Source organism: Lichenostomus cassidix, chromosome 25, assembly GCF_008360975.1.
Source record: "Lichenostomus cassidix isolate B80296 chromosome 25, HeHo_3.0, whole genome shotgun sequence".
Taxonomy (NCBI): domain Eukaryota; kingdom Metazoa; phylum Chordata; class Aves; order Passeriformes; family Meliphagidae; genus Lichenostomus; species Lichenostomus cassidix.
This window is the reverse complement of record NC_139505.1, coordinates 1,702,973-1,724,167: the sequence shown is the minus strand read 5'-3', so window position 1 is coordinate 1,724,167 and position 21,195 is coordinate 1,702,973. Positions and strand designations below refer to the sequence as shown.

The 21,195-nt window shown below is 61.8% G+C and overlaps 2 protein-coding genes across 3 annotated transcripts; both read left to right on the top strand.

Annotated features, from left to right (window-relative positions):
• Nucleotides 1–16,296, top strand: LOC146427205 (V-set and immunoglobulin domain-containing protein 8-like). Its single transcript, XM_085082202.1, has 8 exons — nt 1–295; nt 3,074–3,306; nt 7,055–7,256; nt 8,190–8,225; nt 9,806–10,051; nt 12,763–12,885; nt 13,755–13,890; nt 15,321–16,296. The coding sequence occupies exons 1-8, from the start codon at nt 1–3 to the stop codon at nt 15,490–15,492; spliced, it is 1,443 nt and encodes a 480-aa protein (XP_084938328.1). The 3' UTR covers nt 15,493–16,296.
• Nucleotides 16,297–17,371: 1,075 nt separating this feature from the next.
• CFAP126 (cilia and flagella associated protein 126) lies at nt 17,372–21,189 on the top strand. Of its 2 annotated transcripts, XM_085082308.1 has the most exons (5): nt 17,372–17,500; nt 17,847–17,909; nt 18,638–18,715; nt 18,806–18,976; nt 20,911–21,189. In XM_085082308.1, the coding sequence occupies exons 1-5, from the start codon at nt 17,489–17,491 to the stop codon at nt 21,058–21,060; spliced, it is 474 nt and encodes a 157-aa protein (XP_084938434.1). In that variant the 5' UTR covers nt 17,372–17,488; the 3' UTR covers nt 21,061–21,189. The 2 variants fall into 2 exon arrangements, with proteins under 2 accessions (XP_084938434.1, XP_084938435.1); XM_085082309.1 differs by lacking the exon at nt 18,638–18,715.
• Nucleotides 21,190–21,195: the final 6 nt, after the last annotated feature.

The window sequence follows — 21,195 nt, the reverse complement described above, 5'->3', positions numbered from 1 at the left end:
ATGGCAGGGCACGGCGCCAGCCTGCTCCTGCTGCTCGGGATCCTGCCAGGTAGGATCCCGGGGTCGCGGCTTCCTCGGGATCGCGGCTGCCTCGGGATCGCGGCTGCCTCGGGATCGCGGCTCTCCCGGGATCGCGGCTGCCTCGGGATCGCGGCTGCCTCGGGATCGCGGCTCTCCCGGGATTGCGGCTCTCCCGGGATACCGGAGATGCTCCGAGCGCCGGCAGGAGCCTGGGGACAGCTCGGGGTCACCCACCTGCGGCCACCGCCGGGTGCTGCCCGTGCAGGTGGCATCGGTGTGTCCCTGTGTCGTTGGGGCTGTCAGGAGGGGCAGGTGGCATCGGTGTGTCCCTGTGTCGTTGGGGCTGCCAGGTGGCATCGATGTGTCCCTGTGTTGCTGGGGCTGTCAGGCGGAGAAGGTGGCATCAGTGTGTCCCTGTGTCGCTGGGGCTGCAAAGCGGGGCAGGTGGCATCGGTGTGACCCTGTGTCGCTGGGGCTGTCAGGTGGAGCAGGTGGCATCGGTGTGTCCCTGTGTCGCCAGGCGGTGACAGCCCCGAGGGGACAGCGACCAAGCCGAGACATCCTCGCGAGCGCCCGATGTGGGAGATGTGACCAGCGGGGGGGTACAGGTGTGGGGTCAGGGATGTCAGGTGTGGGGTCAGGGATGTCAGGTGTGGGGTCGGGGATGTCAGGTGTGGGGTCAGGGATTTCAGGTGTGGGGTCAGGGATTTCAGGTGTAGGGTCAGGGATTGCAGGTGTGGGGTCAGGGATGTCAGGTGTGGGGTCAGGGATGTCAGGTGTGGGGTCAGGGATTGCAGGTGTGGAGTCAGGGATTTCAGGTGTGGGGTCAGGGCCGCAGTTGTGGGGTCAGTGGGGCTGCAGGACACGATTTTGGGGTGCGACAGATCCCTGCTCCCTATGGCTGGGGGGCTGCAGGTGTGGGGTCAAGGCTGATGTTCTGGGCTCAGGGGTGTCAGGGCACAGGTTTGGGGTGCGATGGGTCCCTGTGCCCTGTCCCTGCTCCCCGTGAGTGGGGTGCTGCAGGTGTGGGGTCAGGAGGTGTCAGAGCACAGGTTTGGGGTGCGATAGATCCCTGCTCCCCATAGCTGGGGCGCTGCAGGTGTGGGGTCAGGAGGTGTCAGGTGTATTGGGGCACAGATTTGAGGTGTGATGAGTTCCTGCTGCAGGTGTGGGGTCAGTGAGGCTGCCAGGTGTATTGGGGCACAGATTTGGGGTGTGATGGGATCCTGCTGCCGCTGTGGGGTCAGTGAGGCTGCCAGGTGTATTGGGGCACAGATTTGGGGTGTGAGGTTCAAGGTGTGTCAGGACACAGGTTTGGGGTGCGATGGGTCCGTGCTGCAGGTGTGGGGTCGGGGAGAGCTGCCAGGTGTTTTGGGGCACAGATTTGGGGTGCCATACATCCCTGTGCCCCATAAGTGGGAAACAGTAGGTGTGAGGTTCAAAGTGTGTCAGGGCACAGGTTCGATGGGTCCCTACACCCCACAGCTTGAGTTCTGCCAGTTATGGGGTCAGGGTGTGTCAGGGCACAGGTTTGGGGTGCGATGGGTCCCTGTGCCCCACAGTTTGAGTTCTGCCAGGTGTGGGGTCAGGGTGTGTCAGGGCACAAGTTTGGGGTGCCATGGGTCCCTGTGCCCTCTCCCTGCTCCCCGTGAGTGGGGTGCTGCAGGTGTGGGGTCGGGAGGTGTCAGGGCACAGATTTGGGGTGTGATGAGTCCCTGTGCCCTGTCCCTGTGTCCCACGGGTGAGGAACTGCAGGTGTGGGGTCAGGTTGTGTCAGGGCACAGGTTTGGGGTGTGATGAGTCCCTGTGCCCTGTCCCTGTGTCCCACGGGTGAGGAACTGCAGGTGTGGGATCAGAAGGTGTCAGGGCACAGGTTTGGGGTGCGATGGGTCCCTACCCAGTCCCTACACCCCACAGTTTGGGTTCTGCCAGGTGTGGGGGCAGAGTGTGTCAGGACACAGCTTTGGGGTGTGTTGGGTCTCTGTGTCCCATCCCTGCTCTCCGCAGATGTGGGGTCAGGAGCTGCAGCTGTGGGGTCAGGAGGTGTCAGGGCACAGGTTTGGGGTCCCTGTGCCCCCTCCCTGTTCTGTATGGGTCAGGGGGTACAGCTGTGGGGTCAGGAGGTGTCAGGGCACAGGTTTGGGGTCCCTGTACCCCATCCCTGCTCTGTGTGGGTCAGGGGGTACAGCTGTGGGGTCAGGGGGTGTTGGAGCACAGGTTTGGGGTCCCTGTGCCCCCTCCCTGCTCCGTGTGAATGTGGGGTCAGGTCACACAGGTTTGGGGTGCGATGGGTCCCTCTGGGTCAGGGGACACAGCTGTGGGGTCAGGGGGTGGCGGGGCAGAGGTTTGGGGTCCCTGTGCCCCATCCCTGCTCCGTGTGGGGTCAGGGGCTGCCGGGACCCACACAGGTTCGGGGTGTGATGGGTCCCTGCCCCCTGTGGGTCAGGGGACACAGCTGTGGGGTCAAGAGGTATCGGGGCACAGGTTTGGGGTCCCTGTGCCCCATCCCTGCTCCGTGTGGGGTCAGGGGCTGCCGGGACCCACACAGGTTCGGGGTGTGATGGGTCCCTGTCCCCTGTGGGTCAGGGGACACAGCTGTGGGGTCAGAAGGTATCGGGGCACAGGTTTGGGGTCCCTGAGCCCTGTCTCTGCTCCGAGTCGGTGGGGGGCTGCAGCTGTGGAGTCAGGAGGTATCGGGGCACAGGTTTGGGGTCCCTGAGCCCTGTCTCTGCTCCCTGTGGGTGGGGGGCTGCAGCTGTGGGGTCAGGAGGTATCGGGGCACAGGTTTGGGGTCCCTGAGCCCTGTCTCTGCTCCCTGTGGGGTCAGGGGCTGCCGGGACCCACACAGTTTCGGGGTGTGATGGGTCCCTGTCCCCTGTGGGTCAGGGGACACATCTGTGGGGTCAGGAGGTGTCAGGGCACAGGTTTGGGGTCCCTGAGCACTGTCTCTGCTCCGAGTGGGTGGGGGACTGCAGCTGTGGGGTCAGGAGGTGTCGGGGCACAGGTTTGGGGTCCCTATCCCCCGTGGATGTGGGTCGGGGGGTGCCGGCAGTGCCATCAGGGTCCTCCAGGTGCCATTCCGGGGGTGACAATGCCCTTCTGTCCCCAGCTCTCCTGGTGGCCGTCAGGATCAACGGCAACGGCCGGGAGGTTCTGTACCTGGCCAAGGGCGACTCGGTCAAGCTGGGCTGTCCCTACGTCCTGGAGCCCGAGGACAACGGTCCGCAGGGAGTGGGCATCGAGTGGATCCAGATCCAGCCCGAGAGACCCGGCCCCGAGAACGTGGTGAGGGGCTCGGGCACGGCCGGACCAGGCTGGGTGGGTGGGATGGAGCTCAGGTGGGCGGGCGGGGACAGGTGGGACAGGTGGGGACAAGCAGGACAGGGAAGGGACAGGAAGGACAAGTGGGACAGGTGGGACAGGGAAGGGACAGGCAGGACAGGGAAGGACAGGGAAGGACAGGCAGAGTCTGGAAGCGCTGGGTGGGAAAGGGACAGGGAAGGGACAGGGAAAGGATGGGAAGGGACAGGGAAGGGACAGGGAAAGGATGCGAATGGACAGGGAAGGGACAGGAAAGGGACAGGGAAAGGATGGGAAGGGACAGGGAAGTCAGGAAAGATCTGACAGGACAAGGAAGGACAGGCAGGGAAGGTCTGGAAGGGCAGGGAAACGACAGGCAGGACAGGCAGGACTGGGCTGGGATGGACTGGGATGGACTGGGATCGGATGGAGCCCAGCTGAGCAGGCAAGGCAGGGAAGGTCTGGAAGGGCAGGGGAGGTCTGGAAGGACAGGGGAGGACCAAGCAGGACAGGCAGGGTTTGGAAGGACCAAACAAAACTCATCAGGACAAGCAGGGACAGGGAAGGTCTGGAAGGGCAGGGAAACACCAGGCAGGACAGACAGGGCTGGGCTGAGCCGGCAGGACAGGCAGGGAAGGACAGGCAGGACAGGGAAGGTCCAGCAGCGTCGGGGAGTGCCAGTCTGGGAAGGAGCAGGCAGGACTGGAAAGGGCAGGGAAGGAGCTGGCAGGGACAGACAGGACAGGCAGAGAAGGTCTGGAAGGGCAGGGAAGGACAGGCAGGACAAGCAGGGACAGGCAGGACAGGGAAGGTCCAACAGCATCAGGGAGTGCCAGTTTGGGAAGGAGCAGGCAGGACTGGAAAAGTCTGGAAGGGCAGGGAAGGAGCAGACGGCTCTGGAAGTTCTGAGCAGGGTGGACAGGGATGGAATGGAATGGAATGGATGAATGGATGGATGGAGGCCAGCTGAGCAGGTAGGACAGGCAGGGTCAGGCAGGACAAGCAGGGACAAGCAGGACAGGGAAGGTCCAACAGCATCAGGGAGTGCCAGTCTGGGAATGAGCAGGCAGGACTGGAAAAGTCTGGAAGGGCAGGGAAGGACCAGACAGCTCTGGAAGTTCTGAGCAGGGCGGACAGGGATGGCATGGAATGGGATGGAATGGGATGGGATGAATGGATGGATGGATGGATGGATGGATGGATGGATGGATGGAGGCCAGCTGAGCAGGCAGGACAGGCAGGGTCAGGCAGGGACAAGCAGGGACAGGCAGGACAGGGAAGGTCCAGTAGCGTCAGGGAGTGTCAGTCTGGGAAGGAGCAGGCAGGACTGGAAGTTCTGAGCAGGGTGGGCAGGAATAGCATGGAATGGAATGGAATGGAATGGAATGGAATGGAATGGGATGGATGGAGGCCAGCTGAGCAGGCAGGGACAGGCAGGACAAGAAGGACAGGGAAGGTCCAGCAGCGTCAGGGAGTGCCAGTCTGGGAATGAGCAGGCAGGACTGGAAAGGTCTGGCAGGGCAGGGAAGGATCAGGCAGGACAGGCAGGACTGGGAAGGGATGGGCTGGGATTGGATAGAGCCCAGCTGAGCAGGCAGGGGACAGGCAGGGACAGGCAGAGAAGGTCTGGAAGGGCAGGGAAACACCAGGCAGGACAAGCAGGGACAGGCAGGACAGGGAAGGTCCAGCAGCGTCGGGGAGTGACAGTCTGGGAATGAGCAGGCAGGACTGGAAAGGTCTGGAAAAGCAGAGAAGAGGCTGGCAGGACAGGCAGAGCCTGGTAGGACAGGAAGGACAGGGATGGTCTGGAATTGCAGGGAAGAATCAGGCAGGACAGGCAGGGACTGGGAGGGACAGGCAGTGACAGGCAGGGACAGAAAGGGCAGGGAAGGATCAGGGACAGGCAGGGACACAAAGGGACAAGGAGGACAGGAAAGGACAGGCAGGTAGGATCAGGGACAGGCAGGGACAGGAAGGGACAAGGAGGGTAGGGAAGCACCAGGTGCACACAGGGAGGGAAGGACACACAGGGACAGGCAGGAAAGCTGCAGGGACAGGCAGGGACAGGCAGGGACACAGAGGGACAGGCAGGGACACAGAGGGACAGGCAGGGACAGAGAGGGACAGGAAGGAGCAGAAAGGGACAGGCAGGGACAGCAAAGCTCCATGGCTGAGCCTCCCCAGCCCTGCTAGCTCTGCCCAAACCCGAAACCAAAACTAACTCAATTGAACCCAAACCAAACCACAAACCCAACATGAAACAACTCCGAAATACCACTAACTAAACCCACACAAACCTAACCCTAAACAAACCTCAATCAAACCCAAAACCTAACCCAAATTAACACCAATTAACCCCAACTAAACCCTAACCTAACCCTAGTCTAACCTAACCAAAACCTAACAGCAACAAAAAATAACAGTGAGAAAACCATAACCAAATTCTAGTCCAACCCTAAATATAACTGACCCTAAACTAACCCGAACCCCAAAATTTAACCTGACCCTAACTAACCCTGATCAAACCCAACCCTAAACCAACCCTAACCCCAACTAATCCCAACCCCAGTCCTAATCCTAACCTTAGCTCCAACCCTAACCTAAACCTCACCCAAGCCCTAAACCTAAAGCTAACTAACCCTGACCAAACCTGACCCTAAACCAACCCTAAACCCAACTAACCCTAAACCCAACCCCAATCCTAACTTTCACCCTAACCCTAACCTCAACCTAAACAAAACCCTAAATCTAACCCTAACGAACCCAGACCAAACCCGACCCTAAACCCACCCTAACCCCAACTAACCCAAACCCAACCCTAATCCCAATTCCAGCCCCAACCCTAACCCTAACCTAAACCTAAATCTAACTAACCCTGACCAAACCCGACCCTAAACCAACCCTAACCCCAACCCCAATTTTAACCCTAACTGAAACATACCCCAAACCTGACCCTAACTAACCCAGACCAAACCCGACCCTAAACCAACCCTAACCCAAACTAACCCTAACCCCAACCCCAGTCCCAGCCCCAACCCTAACCTAAACCTAATCCTAATTAACCCAGACCAAACCCGACCCTAACCCCAACCCCGATCCCAACTTTAACCCTAACTGAAACATACCCCAAACCCCAAACCCCAAACCTGATCCTAACTAACCCAGACCAAACCCGACCCTAAACCCACCCTAACCCTAACTAACTCTAACCCCAACCCCAATCCCAATTCCAGCCCTAACCCTAACCTAAACCTAAATCTAATTAACCCTGACCAAACCCAACCCTAAAACAACCCTAATCCCAACTAACCCTAAACCCAACCCCAACCCAAACCTAAACCTAACCCTAAGTAACCCTGACCACACATGATCCTAAACCCACCCTAACCCCAACTAACCCTAACCCCAACCCTAGTCCTAACTTTAACCCTAAACCTAACCCTAACCCAAACCCTAAACCAACCCTAACCCCAACCCCAATCCCACCTTAACCCTAACCTAAACATAACCCAAACCCTAACCCTGACCAAACCAACCCTAACCCCAACTAACCCTAACCCCAACCCCAGTCCCAGCCCCAACCCTAACCTAACCCTAACTAACCCAGCCCAAACCCAACCCTAAACCCACCCTAACCCCAACCCCGACCCCAACTTCACCCCTAACCCAAACCCAAACCAACCCCAAACCCCCCCTAACCATGTCCCCCGGCGCTGTCCCCTCGTGTCCCCAGTTCCTGTCCTACCACGACCACCACGTGAACTACGGCAGCGGCTCGGGGCTGCAGGACCGCGTGGCGTTCGTGCAGACTGACCCTGGCCAGCGCGACGCGTCCATCCGCCTGGCTGACCTGCAGGAGAGCGACACCGGGACATACCAGTGCCGCGTCAAGAAGAACACGGTGGCCGTGCACGAGGTCATTGTCACCGTGCAAGGTGAGCCGAGACCCTCGCAGTGTCGCCTGGCTGTCCCCATGTCCCCATGTCGTCTGTCCCCGCGCCGCGCCGAGCTCACGGAGGTGGCGCTGCCTCTCTTGGTGGCACTGAGGGTGTCTCCTGTCCCCCTCTCATGTGGCTCCCCGTGGTCCCGGCAGTGTCCTCTGTCCCCTCTCAAGTCCCCCTGTCGCCTGTCGCCTGTCCCCGCGCCGCGCCGAGCTCACGGGGGTGGCGCTCCCTCTCCTGGTGGCACTGAGGGTGTCCCCTGTCCCTCTCTCATATGGCTCCCAGTGGCTCCTCTGTCCCCTCTCAAGTCCCCTTTCTAGGTGGCCCCAGGTGGCACTGACGGTGTCCCCCCAGGCGGCCCTGGCAGTGTCCCCTGTCCCCTCCCCGCGCCGCGCCGCGCTCACGGAGGTGGCGCTGGCTCGTGGCGGTGGCGCTCCCTCTCCTGGTGACATTGACGGTGTCACCTGGCGCCCCCCCAAGTCCCCTTCCTAGGTGGCTCCTGGTGGCACTGACGGTGTCCCCCAAGTGGCCCTGACAGTGTCACCTGTCCCCCTCTCATGTGGCCCTCGGTGGCCCTGACAGTGTCCCCTGCCTCCTCCCTTTTCCTGGCTGGCCCCTAGTGGCACAGACGGTGGCCCTCCCTCTCTTGGTGGCACTGACAGTGTCACTTAGCGCCTCTCATGTGGCTCCCGGTGGCCCTAGCAGTGTCCCCTGTCCCCCTCCCATGTCCCCTTCCTAGGTGGCCCCCGGTGGCACTGACGGTGTCCCCCCAGGTGGCCCTGGCAGTGTCCCCTGCCTCCTCTCAAGTCCCCATCCTGGACCCTGGTGGCACTGACAGTGTCCCCCCAAGTGGCCCTGACAGTGCCCCATGTCTCCCTCTCATGTGGCCCCTGGTGGCCCTGACAATGTCCCCTGTCCCCCCTGCAGGTGGCCCTGACAGTGTCCCGTGTTCCTCCCCCGCAGGTGACTCCTGTCCCTTCCCACCCCCAAGTGTCCCCTCTCCCGGGTGGCCCTGGTGACCCTCATGGTGTCCCCCCGAGTGGCTCTGACAGTGTCCCCTGTGTCCCCTGGTGGTCCTGGCAGTGTCACCTGGCTCTCTCCCAAGTCCCCTTCCTGGGTGACCTCTGGTGGCCCTGACTGTGTCCCCTGTCCCCTTCCTGTGTGTCCCCTGTCCCCGATGTCCCTGTTCCCCTCCCGGATATCCCCTGTCCGCGTTGTCCCTGTCCCCTTACGGTGTCCCCTGTCCCCTTCCCGTGTGTCTCCTGTCTCTCGGTGTCCCTGGCGGTGTCCCCTGTCCCCTGACAGTATCGGTATCCTGTGTGTCGCCTGTCCCCTCACGGTGTCCCTGTCACTGTCGCTGATGGTGGCCCTATCCCCGATGTCCCTGTCCCCCTCCCGCGTGTCCTCTCTCCCTGTCTCCTGTCGCCCTGGTTTCCCTGTCCCTGTCCACTCCCGTTTGTCCCCTGTCCCCAGTGTCCCTGACGGTGTCCCTGCCCCTGTCCCCGTCCCCTGTCCCTGTCGCTGTCGGTGTGTTGCTGACCCAGCAGAGAAGCCGGCCGCCCCCCAGTGCTGTCCCTGTCCCTGTCCCTGTCCCTATCCCTATCCCTATCCCTGTCGCTGTCCCCTATCCCTGTCCCCTGTCGCTGTCCATGGTGTCCCTGTCTCTGTCCCCTGACTGTCGCTGTCCCAGCAGAGAAGCCGGCCGCCCCGCAGTGCTGTCCCTGCCCCTATCCCTGTCGCTGTCCCCTATCCCTGTCCCCTGTCCCTGTCGCTGTCCCTGACTGTGGCTGTCCTAGCAGAGAAGCCGGCCGCCCCGCAGTGCTGTCGCTGTCCCTATCCCCTGTCACTGTCCCTATCCCCGGTGTCCCCTATCCCCGGTGTCCACAATGGTGTTCCTGTCCCCTGTCGCTGTCCCCTGTCGCTGTCCCCTGACTGTCGCTGTCCCAGCAGAGAAGCCGGCCGCCCCGCAGTGCTGTCCCTGTCCCTATCCCTGCCCCTATGCCTGTCCCTGTCCCCTACCTCTGTCCCTGTCCCCGGTGTCCCTGATGGTGTCCCTGTCCCCTGTCGCTGTCCCTGACACTGTCACTGTCCCAGCAGAGAAGCCGGCCGCCTCGCAGTGCTGTCCCTGTCCCTATCCCTGTCCCCTGTCCCTGTCGCTGTCCCTGACACTGTCACTGTCCCAGCAGAGAAGCCGGCCGCCCCGCAGTGCTGTCCCTGTCCCCTATCCCTGTCCCCTATCCCTGTCCCCTGACACTGTCACTGTCCCAGCAGAGAAGCCGGCCGCGCCGCAGTGCTGTCCCTGTCTCTATCCCTGTCCCCTGTCCCCTATCCCTATCCCTATCCCTGTCCCTGTCCCCGGTGTCCCTGATGGTGTCCCTGTCCCCTGTGGCTGTCCCCTGACACTGTCACTGTCCCAGCAGAGAAGCCGGCCGCCCCGCAGTGCTGTCTCTGTCCCTATCCCTGTCCCCTGTCCCCTATCCCTGTCCCCTGTCGCTGTCCCTGACACTGTCACTGTCCCAGCAGAGAAGCCGGCCGCCCCGCAGTGCTGTCTCTGTCCCTATCCCTGTCCCTATCCCTATCCCTGTCCCTATCTCTGTCCCCTGACACTGTCACTGTCCCAGCAGAGAAGCCGGCCGCGCCGCAGTGCTGGAGCGAGGGGGAGCTGATCGAGGGCGGCTCGGTGCTGCTGCGCTGCTTCAGCCGCGGCGGAGCTGCGCCGCTCAGCTACCAGTGGGCCAAGCTGGCCGAGGGCTACGGGGGGGGCAGGCTGCCTTCGGGGACCCTGCAAGGTGGGTGACACCCCGGGGGGTTGGGGGGAATTTGGGGGAATTTGGGGGCGTTGGGAGGTGTCCCTGTCTTTAGGGACCCTGCGAGGTGGGTGAGAGACCTCTGGGAGGGGATTTGGGGGGAGCAGGAGGGGATTTGGGGGAGTTCGAGACTCTCCCTGCCCTCGGGGACCCTGCAAGGTGGGTGACACCCCGGGGGTGATTTGGGGGAGTCAGGAGAGGATTTGGGGGGAGTTCGAAAGTGTCCCTGCCCTCGGGGACCCTGCAAGGTGCGTGAGACCCCCGGGAGAGGATTTGGGGGTGTAAGGAGGGGATTTCGGGAGGTCAGGAGGGGATTTGGGGAGGCTCGGGGTGTTCCTGCCCTGCAAGGTGCGTCAGGGACCTCCCAGGGGGGATTTTGGGGGTTCGGGATGTCCCCGAGGTGGGTGATGGATCCATCCCCTGGGGGCTTGAGGGGATTCAGGGGGTCCCTGCCCCTCGAGATGGCTTCTGAACCCCCCGGGGGGCTTGGGGGCTTCAGAGAGGGGATTTGGGGGGTTCGGGATGGGATTTGGGGGCTCAGGAGGGGATTTTGGGGTGTTCCCACCCTTGGGCACCTTCCAAGGAGGTGGTGTGGCTATGGGGGGCTCGGGGGGGCTGTGTGCTCCATGTCTGTGCGTGTTCATGTGTGTCCATGTGTGTCCATGTGTGTCCGTGTGCTCCATGTCCATGTGTCCCCACGCTCCCATGTTCACGTGTTCCCACATCCATGTCCCCCCATGTTCATGGATGTCCCATGTCTGCGTGTTCCCACATCCATGTGCTCCCACATCCATGTTCTCCCATGTTCATGGATGTCCCATGTCTGCGTGTTCCCACATCCATGTGCTCCCACATCCATGTGTCCCTGTCCATGTGCTCCCATGTCCCCACGTGTCCATGCCCACGTGCTCCTGTGTGTTCATGTGTTCCCACATCCATGTTCTCCCGTGTCCATGGATGTCCCATGTCTGCGTGTTCCCACATCCGTGTGCTCCCGTGTCCCTGTGCATCCCTGTGTCACCCGTGTCCCTGTGTGCTCATGTCTGCTTGTGTCCACATCCATGTTCTCCCGTGTTCATGGATGTCCCATGTCTGCGTGTTCCCACATCCGTGTGCTCTCTGTGCACCCATGTCCCCGTGCATCCCTGTCACCCGTGTCCCTGTGTGTCCCTGTGACTTGTGTCCCTGTGACTTGTGTCCCTGTCACCCATGTCCATGTGCTCCCGTGTCCCTGTGTGTCCCTGTCTGTGACTGCCCGTGTCCCTGTGCTCCCACATCCATGATCTCCCGTGTTCATGGATGTCCCATGTCCGTGTGCTTCAGTGTCCCTGTGTGTCCACATCCGTGTGCTCCCGTGTCCCTGTCACCGTGTCCCTGTGCTCCCGTGTCCCTGTCACCCATGTCTGTGTGCTCCCGTGTCCCTGTCACCGTGTCCCTGTGCTCCCGTGTCCCTGTCACCCGTGTCTGTGTGCTCCCATGTCAGGTACTTCCATGTCTGTCTGTTTCCTCATCCGTGTCCATGTGTGTCCTACATGTTCATGTGTTTCCATGTCTGTGTGTTCCCACGTCCCTGTGTCCCATGTCCCCGTGCTCCTGCATGTGTGTGTCTGTGTCCCTGTCACCCGTGTCCGTGTGCTCCAGTGTCCCTGTGTGTCCCTGTCTGTGACTGCCCGTGTCCCTGTTCCCCCACATCCATGATCTCCCATGTTCATGGATGTCCCATGTCCGTGTGCTTCGGTGTCCATGTGTGTCCACATCCATGTGTGTCAATGTCCCTGTCACCGTGTCCCTGTGCATCCCTGTCACCTGTGTCCATGTGCTCCTGTGCTCACGGGTGTTGTGTCCCTGTGATGCCACTTCCGTGTGCTCCCGTGTCACCGCGTGTCCCTGTGCTCCTGTGTCCTTGTCCCTATATGTCCTTGTCCATGTGTCAGCGTGTCCCTGTGTCCATGTCTGTCCCCGTGTTCCTGTGTCTATGTCACTTTGTGTCCATGTCCCTGTGTCCCCATGTGTCCCTGTGTCCCCATGTGTCCCTGTGTCCGTGTGTCCATGTCCCTGTGTGTCTCTGTCCCTGTGTCCCCATGTGTCCCCGTGTCCATATGTCCATGTCCCCGTGTGTCCCTGTCCCTGTGTCCGTCTACCCTTGTCCCCATGTGTCCATGCCCCTGTGTGTCCCTGTCCCCGTGTCCACGTGTCCCAGTCCTAGTGTGTCACTGTCACTGTCCCAGCGTGTCCCCATGTGTTCCTGGGTCTTGTGTGTCCCTGTGTCCATATGACCCTGTGTCCCCATGTGTCCCCGTGCTCTGAGGTCCCTGTGTGTCCCTGTGTGTCACTGTCACAGTGTGTCTCTGTGTCCCTCTGTGTCCCTGTGTGTCATTGTCCCTGTGTCACTGTCTGTCCATGTGTCCCTATGTGTCCCAGTGTGTCCCAGTGTGTCCCTGTGCATCCCTGTGTCCCAGTGTGTCCCTGTGTGTCCCAGTGTATCCCTGTGTGTCATTGTCCCTGTGTCACTGTGTGTCCCAGTGTATCCCTGTGTGTCATTGTCCCTGTGTTTTCCCATGTCCCTGTGTCGCTGTGTCCCTGTGTATCCCTGTGTCCCTATGTCCCACTGTGTCCCTGTGTCACTGTGTCCCCACACACCTGTCCGAGGGTCCCAGGTGCCCCGAGGTGACAGTGCCACCTGTCCCCCGCAGGCCGAGCTCCGGGTGACCTCCTGATCCGCAGTCTGACCAGAGCCCACGCTGGCACCTACCAGTGCCGAGTGACCAACCGCGTGGGCTACTCGGTGTGCCAGCTGAACCTGAGCCCCGGGCCCCGTGAGTGACACTGGGGACACTGGGGACATTGGGGACATGGGGGACATTGGGAACATGGGGGGTGTGCCAGCTGAACCTGAGCCCCGGGCCCCGTGAGTGACACTGGGGACATTGGGGACACTGGGGACATGGGGGGTGTGCCAGCCGAACCTGAGCCCTGGGCCCCGTGAGTGACACCAGGGCGACAGCAGGGCTGGCTCTGGGTGGCACTGGGGTGTCTCTGTGTGGCACCAGGGCTGGCTCTGGGTGACACCAGAGGTGTCTCGGGTGCTGGGGTGTCCCGGGGGTGGCACTGGCGATGGCTCTGGGTGGCACCAGCAGTGCCAAGGTGCCCCAGGAGTCTCTCCGGGTGGCACCAGGGCTGGCTCTGGGCACAAGAGTGGCACCGGGGGTGACTCTGGGTGTCCCCGGGGTGTCTCTGGGTTCCAGGATGGCACCAGGGCTGGCTTTGGGTGGCACCACGGGTGTCCCAGAGGCTGGGATGTCGCTGGGGGTGGCTCTGTGTGACACCAGGGTGTCCTGGGGGTGGCACTGGGGATGGCTCGGGGGTGCCTCTGGATGTCAGGGTGGCACTGGGGGTGTCTCTGGGTTCCAGGGTGGCACCAGGGCTGGCTCTGGGTGTCTCTGGGTGTCAGGGTGGCACCAGGGTGTCTCTGGGTGGCACTGGGGTGTCTGTGGGTTGCAGGGTGGCACCAGGGTGTCTCTGGGTGGCACTGGAGGTGTCTGTGGGTTGCAGGGTGGCACCAGGGCCGGCTCTGGCTGTCCCCAGGGTGCCCCTAACCGGCACCGCGGCTGGCTCTGGGGCTGTCCCCGGAGCCACCCGCAGTGCCATCCCCTCCCGGCGGTGACAGGGTGTGTCCCGGCGGCAGGCGGGCGCCAGGCTGGCATCATCGTGGGCTCCATCCTGGGCTCGCTGCTGCTGCTCAGCCTGCTGGGGCTGCTCATCTGGGCTCTGATCGCTCGCTACCAGCGCAAGGAGTGCCAGCGCGCCTGCAGCGACTGCAGGTGGGCACCGGGTGACACTGGGGGGTGGCACGGGGTGGCACCGGGCTGTACTGGGTTGTACTGGGTTGTACTGGGCTGTACTGGGCTGTACTGGGCTCTGATCGCTCGCTACCAGCGCAAGGAGTGCCAGCGCGCCTGCAGCGACTGCAGGTGGGCACGGGGGGACACTGGGGGGTGGCACTGGGTGACACGGGGTGGCACTGGGCTGTACTGGGCTCTACTGGGCTGTACTGGGCACTGATCACTCAGTATCAGCACAAGGAGTGCCAGCACATCTGCGGGTGGACACCGGGTGACACCGGGGGGTGGCACTGGGTGACACTGGGCTGTACCAGGCTCTACTGGGCTTTACTGGGCTTTACTGGGCTCTACTGGTCACCAGTGAGGGACACTGGGCACTGATCGCTTGCTACCAGTGCAAGGAGTGCCAGTGTGCCTGCAGGTGGGCACCGGGGGTGGCACTGGGGTGACACGGGGGTGGCACTGGGTGATACGAGGTGGCACTGGGTGGCACTGGGCTGTACCGGGCCTTACTGAGTCCTACTGGGCTGGACTGGGCTGTACTGGGCACCAGTGAGTGTCACTGGGCACCACTGGGCACTGATGGGCACCACTGGGCTCCAAAGGGCACCAGTCAGGGCCACTGGGCTCTGCTGGGGACAAATGGGCACCCGTGGGTGACACTGGGCACCGCTGGGCACCGCCAGGGCCACTGTGGTCACCTCTGGGTGCCACCAGGCACTTCTGGGGACTAATGGGCAGCAGTGGGTGGCACTGGGTGCGGCCAGGGACCAGTGGTGGGTGGCACCAGGGACAGGTGGGTGACAGAGGGCACTGAGGGACACCCAGGGGTGCCAACAGTGTCACCAGGTACAGCTGGTTGTCACCTGGTACAGGTGAGTGGCAGAGGGACACCAAGAGGTGCCAATGGTGCCACCAGGTACAGGTGGGTGGCACCAGGGACAGGTGGGTGGCACTGGGCACTGAGGGACACCAAGGGCTGCTGAGAGGTGCCACCAGGTACAGCTGGGTGTCACCAGGTAGGGATGGGTGGCACTGGGCACTGAGGGACACTAAGGGGTGCCAGTGGTGTCACCAGGGACAGGTGGGTGGCACCAGGGACAGGTGGGTGACACCAGGGACAGGTGATTGTCACCAGGGACAGGTGGGTGGCACCAGGGACAGGTGGGTGACACAGCGCACTGAGGGCCACCAAGAGGTGCCAATGAGTGCCACCAGCTACAGCCGAGTGCCACCAACCCCAGGTGGCTGCCAGAGGTCACCAAGCCCTGCTACCGAGCAATGACAAAACCCGCGGGGTGCCCCGAGTGCCACCAGGTGCCACCGGGTGCCACCGCGCCCCCAGCCGCCCCCCCAGCCGCCCTGACCGGCTGTCCCCGGGGTGTCCCCGGGTGTCGCTGTGCCCGCAGGAGCAGCACGGGTGGCACCATGCCCCGGCCGTGCACCGCCTGCGCTCACCACTCGTACTCCCCGCACGGCATCAGCTACATGCAGTGCCAGCACGGCGACAGCGACGAGCGCGCGGCTGCGCTGCTCTGCAACGAGGGCATGCGCCACCAGGTCACCTGTCCCGCGCTGTGACACCGCGGCGCCACCCCCCGGGCACGGCGACAAGCGGGGACAGCGCCGGGGACAACGCCGGGGACAACGCCGGGGACAGCGAGCGGCCGCCCGCACGGCTGACGGCAGGAGAAGCTCCCAGCCCCCGAAACCCCGCAAAAAGGGCACGAAATCCTATAAAAACCCTACAAAATCGCGTCAAAACCTCACAAAATCCCATAAAAACCTTACAAAATCCCATAAAAACCTTACAAAATCCCACCAAAACCTCACGAAATCAAAAAAAAACCCTACAAAATCCCATCAAAACCTCACAAAATCGCCAGCCCGGACCCTCCCCGCCACCCCCGGTCCGCTGTCACCTCGGTTTGTCACCTCGTTTTGTTGCTTTATTTTGGGGTTTGGCCCCCGTTTTTTACGCCTCCCCCTCCCCTCCCAGTTCCCAAATTCCCCCCATTCGCGATTTCCCCCAAATTCCCAATTCCCCCAAATTCCCAGTTCCCCCACTATTCCCAGAGCCCTTCCCAGTTTCCCGACCCCTCGCCCTGTCCCACCGCGGTATTTATTTGTCACTCGCTGTCACCGCGGGCTCGGCCCCAAAAAAAGGCTCCACCCCCGGTGCCACCCCCGCGCCCCCACATTTCGGAATTGGGGTATTTTTTGGGTTATTTTTGGGGCGCCGAGGCGCCGCTGGCACCGGGAATTGCGGTTTGGAACGAAGCCAAAAGGAAAACAAAGCCAAAAACGCCAAAAAAGGAAAAAAAAAGGAAAAAAAAAGGGAAAGAAAAAGGAAGAAAGGAAATGGAATAAAATTGAGTGAATTGAGAGAGGGAGTGTCGTGATGTGGGGGGACAGGGATGGGGACAGGGATGGGGACAGAGGGGGACAGGATGGGGACAGGGATGGGGACAGGGATGGGGACAGAGGGGACAGAGGGGGACAGGGTGGGGACAGGGTGGGACAGGGAAGGGGACAGGGATGGGGACAGGGATGGGGACAGGGTAAGGGATGGGGACAGAGGGGGACAGGGATGGGGACAGAGGGGGACAGAGGGGACAGGGAGGGGGACAGGGATGGGGACAGGGATTGGGACAGGGTGGGACAGGGATGGGGACAGGGATGGGGACAGGGATGGGGACAGGGATGGGGACAGAAGGGGACAGGGATGGGGACAGGGATTGGGAGAGGGTGGGACAGGGATTGGGAGAGGGTGGGACAGGGATGGGGACAGGATGGGGACAGAGAGGACAGGAATGGGGACAGGGATGGGGACAGGAAGAGATAGAGATGGGGACAGGAGGGGACGGGGATGGGGACAGGAGGGGACAAGCCGAGCAGGACATTCCAGGTAAAGGATGCCAGGCGTGTCCCCAGAGGTGACCCCCGTGTCCCCAGCCCGCCCCTCTCAGTGACCATTGAGGCCGGAGGTGGCCGCTGTCCCCTCTCGTGGTGACACGGGGTTGAGGGGACACGGGGGTGGATGAGGGACACGGGACTTGTCCTTGGCCCCTCCTGTGTCTGTCCCTTTGCGTCCCCTCCTGTCTGTGTCCCTGTCCCCTCCTGTCCCTGTCCCCTCCTGTTCTTCCCTGTCCCTGTCCCTGTCCCTATCCCTGTTACTGTCGCCTCCTGTCCCTCCCTGTCCCTGTCGCTGTCCCTGTCCCTGTCCCTGTCCGTCCCTGTCCCTGTCCCTGTCCCTGTCCCTGTCCCCTCCTGTCCCTGTGCCTGTCCCTTCGTGTCCCTTCCTGTCCCCGTCCCCGCCTGTCCCTGACACTGTCCCTATCCCTGTCTCTGTCCCCATTGTCCTTGTCCCCTCCTGTCCCTCCAGTCCCCTCCTGTCCCCTCCTTTCCCTGTCCCTGTCGCGCCGCTGAGAGCCGGCGGTGGGGGCGGAGCCATGGAGGGGGCGGGGCATGGAAAGGGGCGTGGCCACACGCGATGACGTAATCCCCGCCCCGCCCCGCCGGCAGGGTCGGTAACGGCCGCCAGGGGGCGCTCGCGGCGGTTGCCAGGCAACGAAACATGGCGGGGCAGGTGGGGGAGGGGCGCGGGGGAAATGGGGGAAAAATGGGAAAAAAGTGGGAAAAAAGTGGGGAAAAAGTGGGGAAAAAGTGGGGAAAAAGTGGGAAAAAAGTGGGAAAAAAGTGGAGAAAGTGAGAAGGAAGGGGAAAATGAGGGGGAAACAGAGGGGGAGGAAAGGGGGAAAGGGGGGTGAGAGGGAAGAGGGGCAAAGTGGGGGGGTAGAAAGGGGGGGAAGGGGGAGGGTGGGGGGAAAACGGGGGGGCAGCAGGACAAGGGGGTCGCGGGGGTCGCTGGGGTCCCGAGGGTCTCAGCGGTCCCGGGGGGTCGCGGCTCTCAGCCCCCCCGCTCCCCTCCCCAGTACGAGGATGCGTTCAGCCCTCCCCGCATGCAGTGCTGGACAGTGCCTCGGCCCCCCCCGCAGGTACCCCAAAACCCCCCCCGGGACCCCCAAACTCCCCCCGGGACCCCCAAATCCCCGCGATCCCCAAACCCCGTAGGTACCCCAAACCCTCCCGCAGGTACCCCCAAAACCCCCGGCACCCCCAAAGCCCCCAGAAGCCCCCAGGACGACCCCAAAACCTCTCTGGACCCCTCCAAGACCCCCAGACCCCACCCAGGACCCCCACTGACCCCCAAATCCCAACCCTTGACCCCCTGGGACCCCAAAACCCCTGCCTGGACCCCTTTAAGCCCCCAATCCCCACCCAGGACCTCCACTGACCACCCAAATCCCATCCCAGACCCCCACCCCCCTGGGACCCCAAACCCCATCCTAGGCTCCCCACTGATACCCCCAGGTCCCCCAACTCCACCCAGGACCCCTACTGACTCCCTGGGACCCCAAACCCCTGCCTGGACCCCTTTAAGACCCCTCAATCCCCACCCCAGACCCCCTTAAACCCCAAACTCCATCCCAGGACCCCACTGATACCCCCAGGACCCCCAGACCCCACCCAGGACCCCCACTGACCCCCAAATCCCAACCCTTGACCCCCGCTGACCCCCTGGGACCCCAAACCCCATCCCAGACTCCCCACTCACCCTCCAAACCCCCTTCTGTGGGCATCCAGGACCCCAAAACCCTTGCCTGGACCCCTTTAAGATCCCCCAACCCCACCCTGGACCCCCAGTGACCCCCTGCCCCCCCAGCTCCCCACCCCGCGCCCCCCCACCCTGTTCATCACCAACGACCGAGGTCACCTCCTGCCCCACGTGCCGCGATCCAAGGTGAGCCCCGCGGGGTTTGGGGACACTGGGGACAGCTCTGCCTCCGGGGGGACAGTGCCACCCCCCGCCGTGTCCCCGCTCTGTCCCCAGGTGTCACCGTGGGGCACGTTTCTGGGGACATGGGACATGCCGCGGCACATCCCCCCGCCCTGGCTGGACCTGAGCTCGAGGTCACCTGGAGCTGCCAGCCGAGTGATCCAGGGACAGCCACGGGCCCTGGTGACAGCCTGTAATGGGACCAGGATCCGTGTCACCGGCAAGGTGACATTGGGGACATCCATGGGACAGAGGGGATAAACCAGGGGACACCTGGGATACACACAGGATACACACAGGATACACACAGGGACAGCCACGGGCCCTGGTGACAGCCTGCAACGGGACCAGGATCCGTGTCACCGGCAAGGTGACACACTGGGGACATTCATGGGATACATGGGATACACACAGGATACACCTGGGATACACACAGGATACACACAGGGACAGCCACAGGCTCTGCTGACAGCCTGCAACGGGACCAGGATCTGTGTCACTGGCAAGGTGACATTGGGGACATCCATGGGACACAGGGGATAAACCAGGCGACACCTGGGATACACACAGGATACACACAGGATACACACAGGGACACATTGGGCTCTGCTGACAGCCTGCAACGGGACCAGGATCCGTGTCACCGGCAAGGTGACACATTGGGGACATCCATGGGATACATGGGATAAAGTGGGATACACACAGGATACACACAGGGACAGCCACGGGCCCTGTAATGGGCCTGTAATGGGACCAGGATCCATGTCGCCAGCAAGGTGACACATTGGGGACATCGGGGACATCTGTGGGATACATGGGATACACTGACATACACATGGGATACACACAGGATACACACGGGATACACACAGGGACAGCCCAGGGCCCTGCTGAGAGCCTGCAACGGGACCAGGATCCGTGTCACTGGCAAGGTGACACATTGGGGACATGGGGGACATCTGTGGGATACATGGGATACACCTGGGATACACCTGGGATACACACAGGATACACCCAGGATACACACAGGATACACCCAGGATACACATGGGATGCACATGGGATACACACGGGATGCACATGGGATACACACGGGATACACATGGGATACACATGGGATACACATGGGACACATGTGGGATACACATGGGATACACATGGGATACACCTGGGATACTCACAGGACACACCCAGGATACACATGGGACACATGTGGGATACACACAGGATACACATGGAACACACCTGGGATACTCACAGGACACACCCAGGATACACATGGGACACATGTGGGATACACACAGGATACACATGGGATGCACAAAGGATACACACACCGGATATATGCGGGATACACACAGGACACACAGGGGATACACATGGGATACACCTGGGATACACACAGAATACACCCAGGACACACATGGAACACACCTGAGATACACATGGGATACACACAGGATACACACAGAATACACCTGGGATACAAACAGGATACACATGGAACACATCTGGGATACACATGAGATACACACTGAGTACACACATGGGATACACCCGGGATAAATGTGGAATACACCCGGGATACACACATGGGATACACCTGAGATACACACAGGATACACCTGGGATACACACATGGGACACACGTGGGACACGTGGGATACACACGGGATAAACACAGGATAAACATGGGATACACACGGGATACACCTGGGATACACCTGGAATACACGCAGGATACACACACAGGCCATATATGGGATACACACGGGACACACATGGGATACACACGGGATACACACACAGGACATATATGGGATACACCTGGGATACACACAGGATAAACATGGAACACACCTGGGATACACATGGAATACACCTGGGATACACACGGGATACACACAGGATGCACCTGGGATACACACAGGATACACACGGGATACACCTGGGATACAAACAGGATACACATGGAACACATCTGGGACACACTCGGGATACACTCGGGATACACACATGATACACCCAGGGCTGGGGAGGTGTGGCTAAGGTGACATGGGGGATCCATCCTTCCATGGGGTCCCTGGGGGATCCATCCTTCCATGGGGTCCCTGCACCCCCCATTTCCCCCTCACCCCTTCCCTCCCTGCTCCCCCCAGTTCCAGCAGCCTTGGGACACAGAACCTTCCGGAAAGAGCCCTGGGGGTCTCACCGGGGGCTCCACCCAGCCTGAGCCCCCAAAACCCAAGGACAGCGTGGGGCAGGAACCCCAAAATCCCCCCAGCTCTGGGGACACCCCCAGCTCCTGAGCCCTGAGGTGGCCTTGCTGTCCCTGTCCCCTCCCTGGGGACACAACCCCCCAAATCCCACCTTTCCCACCCCCCTGGAGGGGCTGAGCCCCCCAAAAATGGGGAATAAAGGCTGGGAGATGCAGGAAATTTTTG

Coding starts and splice junctions, on each gene's coding strand:
- LOC146427205 (XM_085082202.1), top strand. CDS start 1: ATGGCAGGGCACGGCGCCAGCCTGCTCCTGCTGCTCGGGATCCTGCCA. Junction 296..3,073: donor TGCCCGTGCAGGTGGCATCG/GTGTGTCCCTGT, acceptor GGGTGCCGGCAG/TGCCATCAGGGTCCTCCAGG. Junction 10,052..12,762: donor GCCTTCGGGGACCCTGCAAG/GTGGGTGACACC, acceptor TGTCCCCCGCAG/GCCGAGCTCCGGGTGACCTC.
- CFAP126 (XM_085082308.1), top strand. Junction 17,910..18,637: donor TGCCTCGGCCCCCCCCGCAG/GTACCCCAAAAC, acceptor CTGCCCCCCCAG/CTCCCCACCCCGCGCCCCCC. Junction 18,716..18,805: donor CCCACGTGCCGCGATCCAAG/GTGAGCCCCGCG, acceptor CTCTGTCCCCAG/GTGTCACCGTGGGGCACGTT.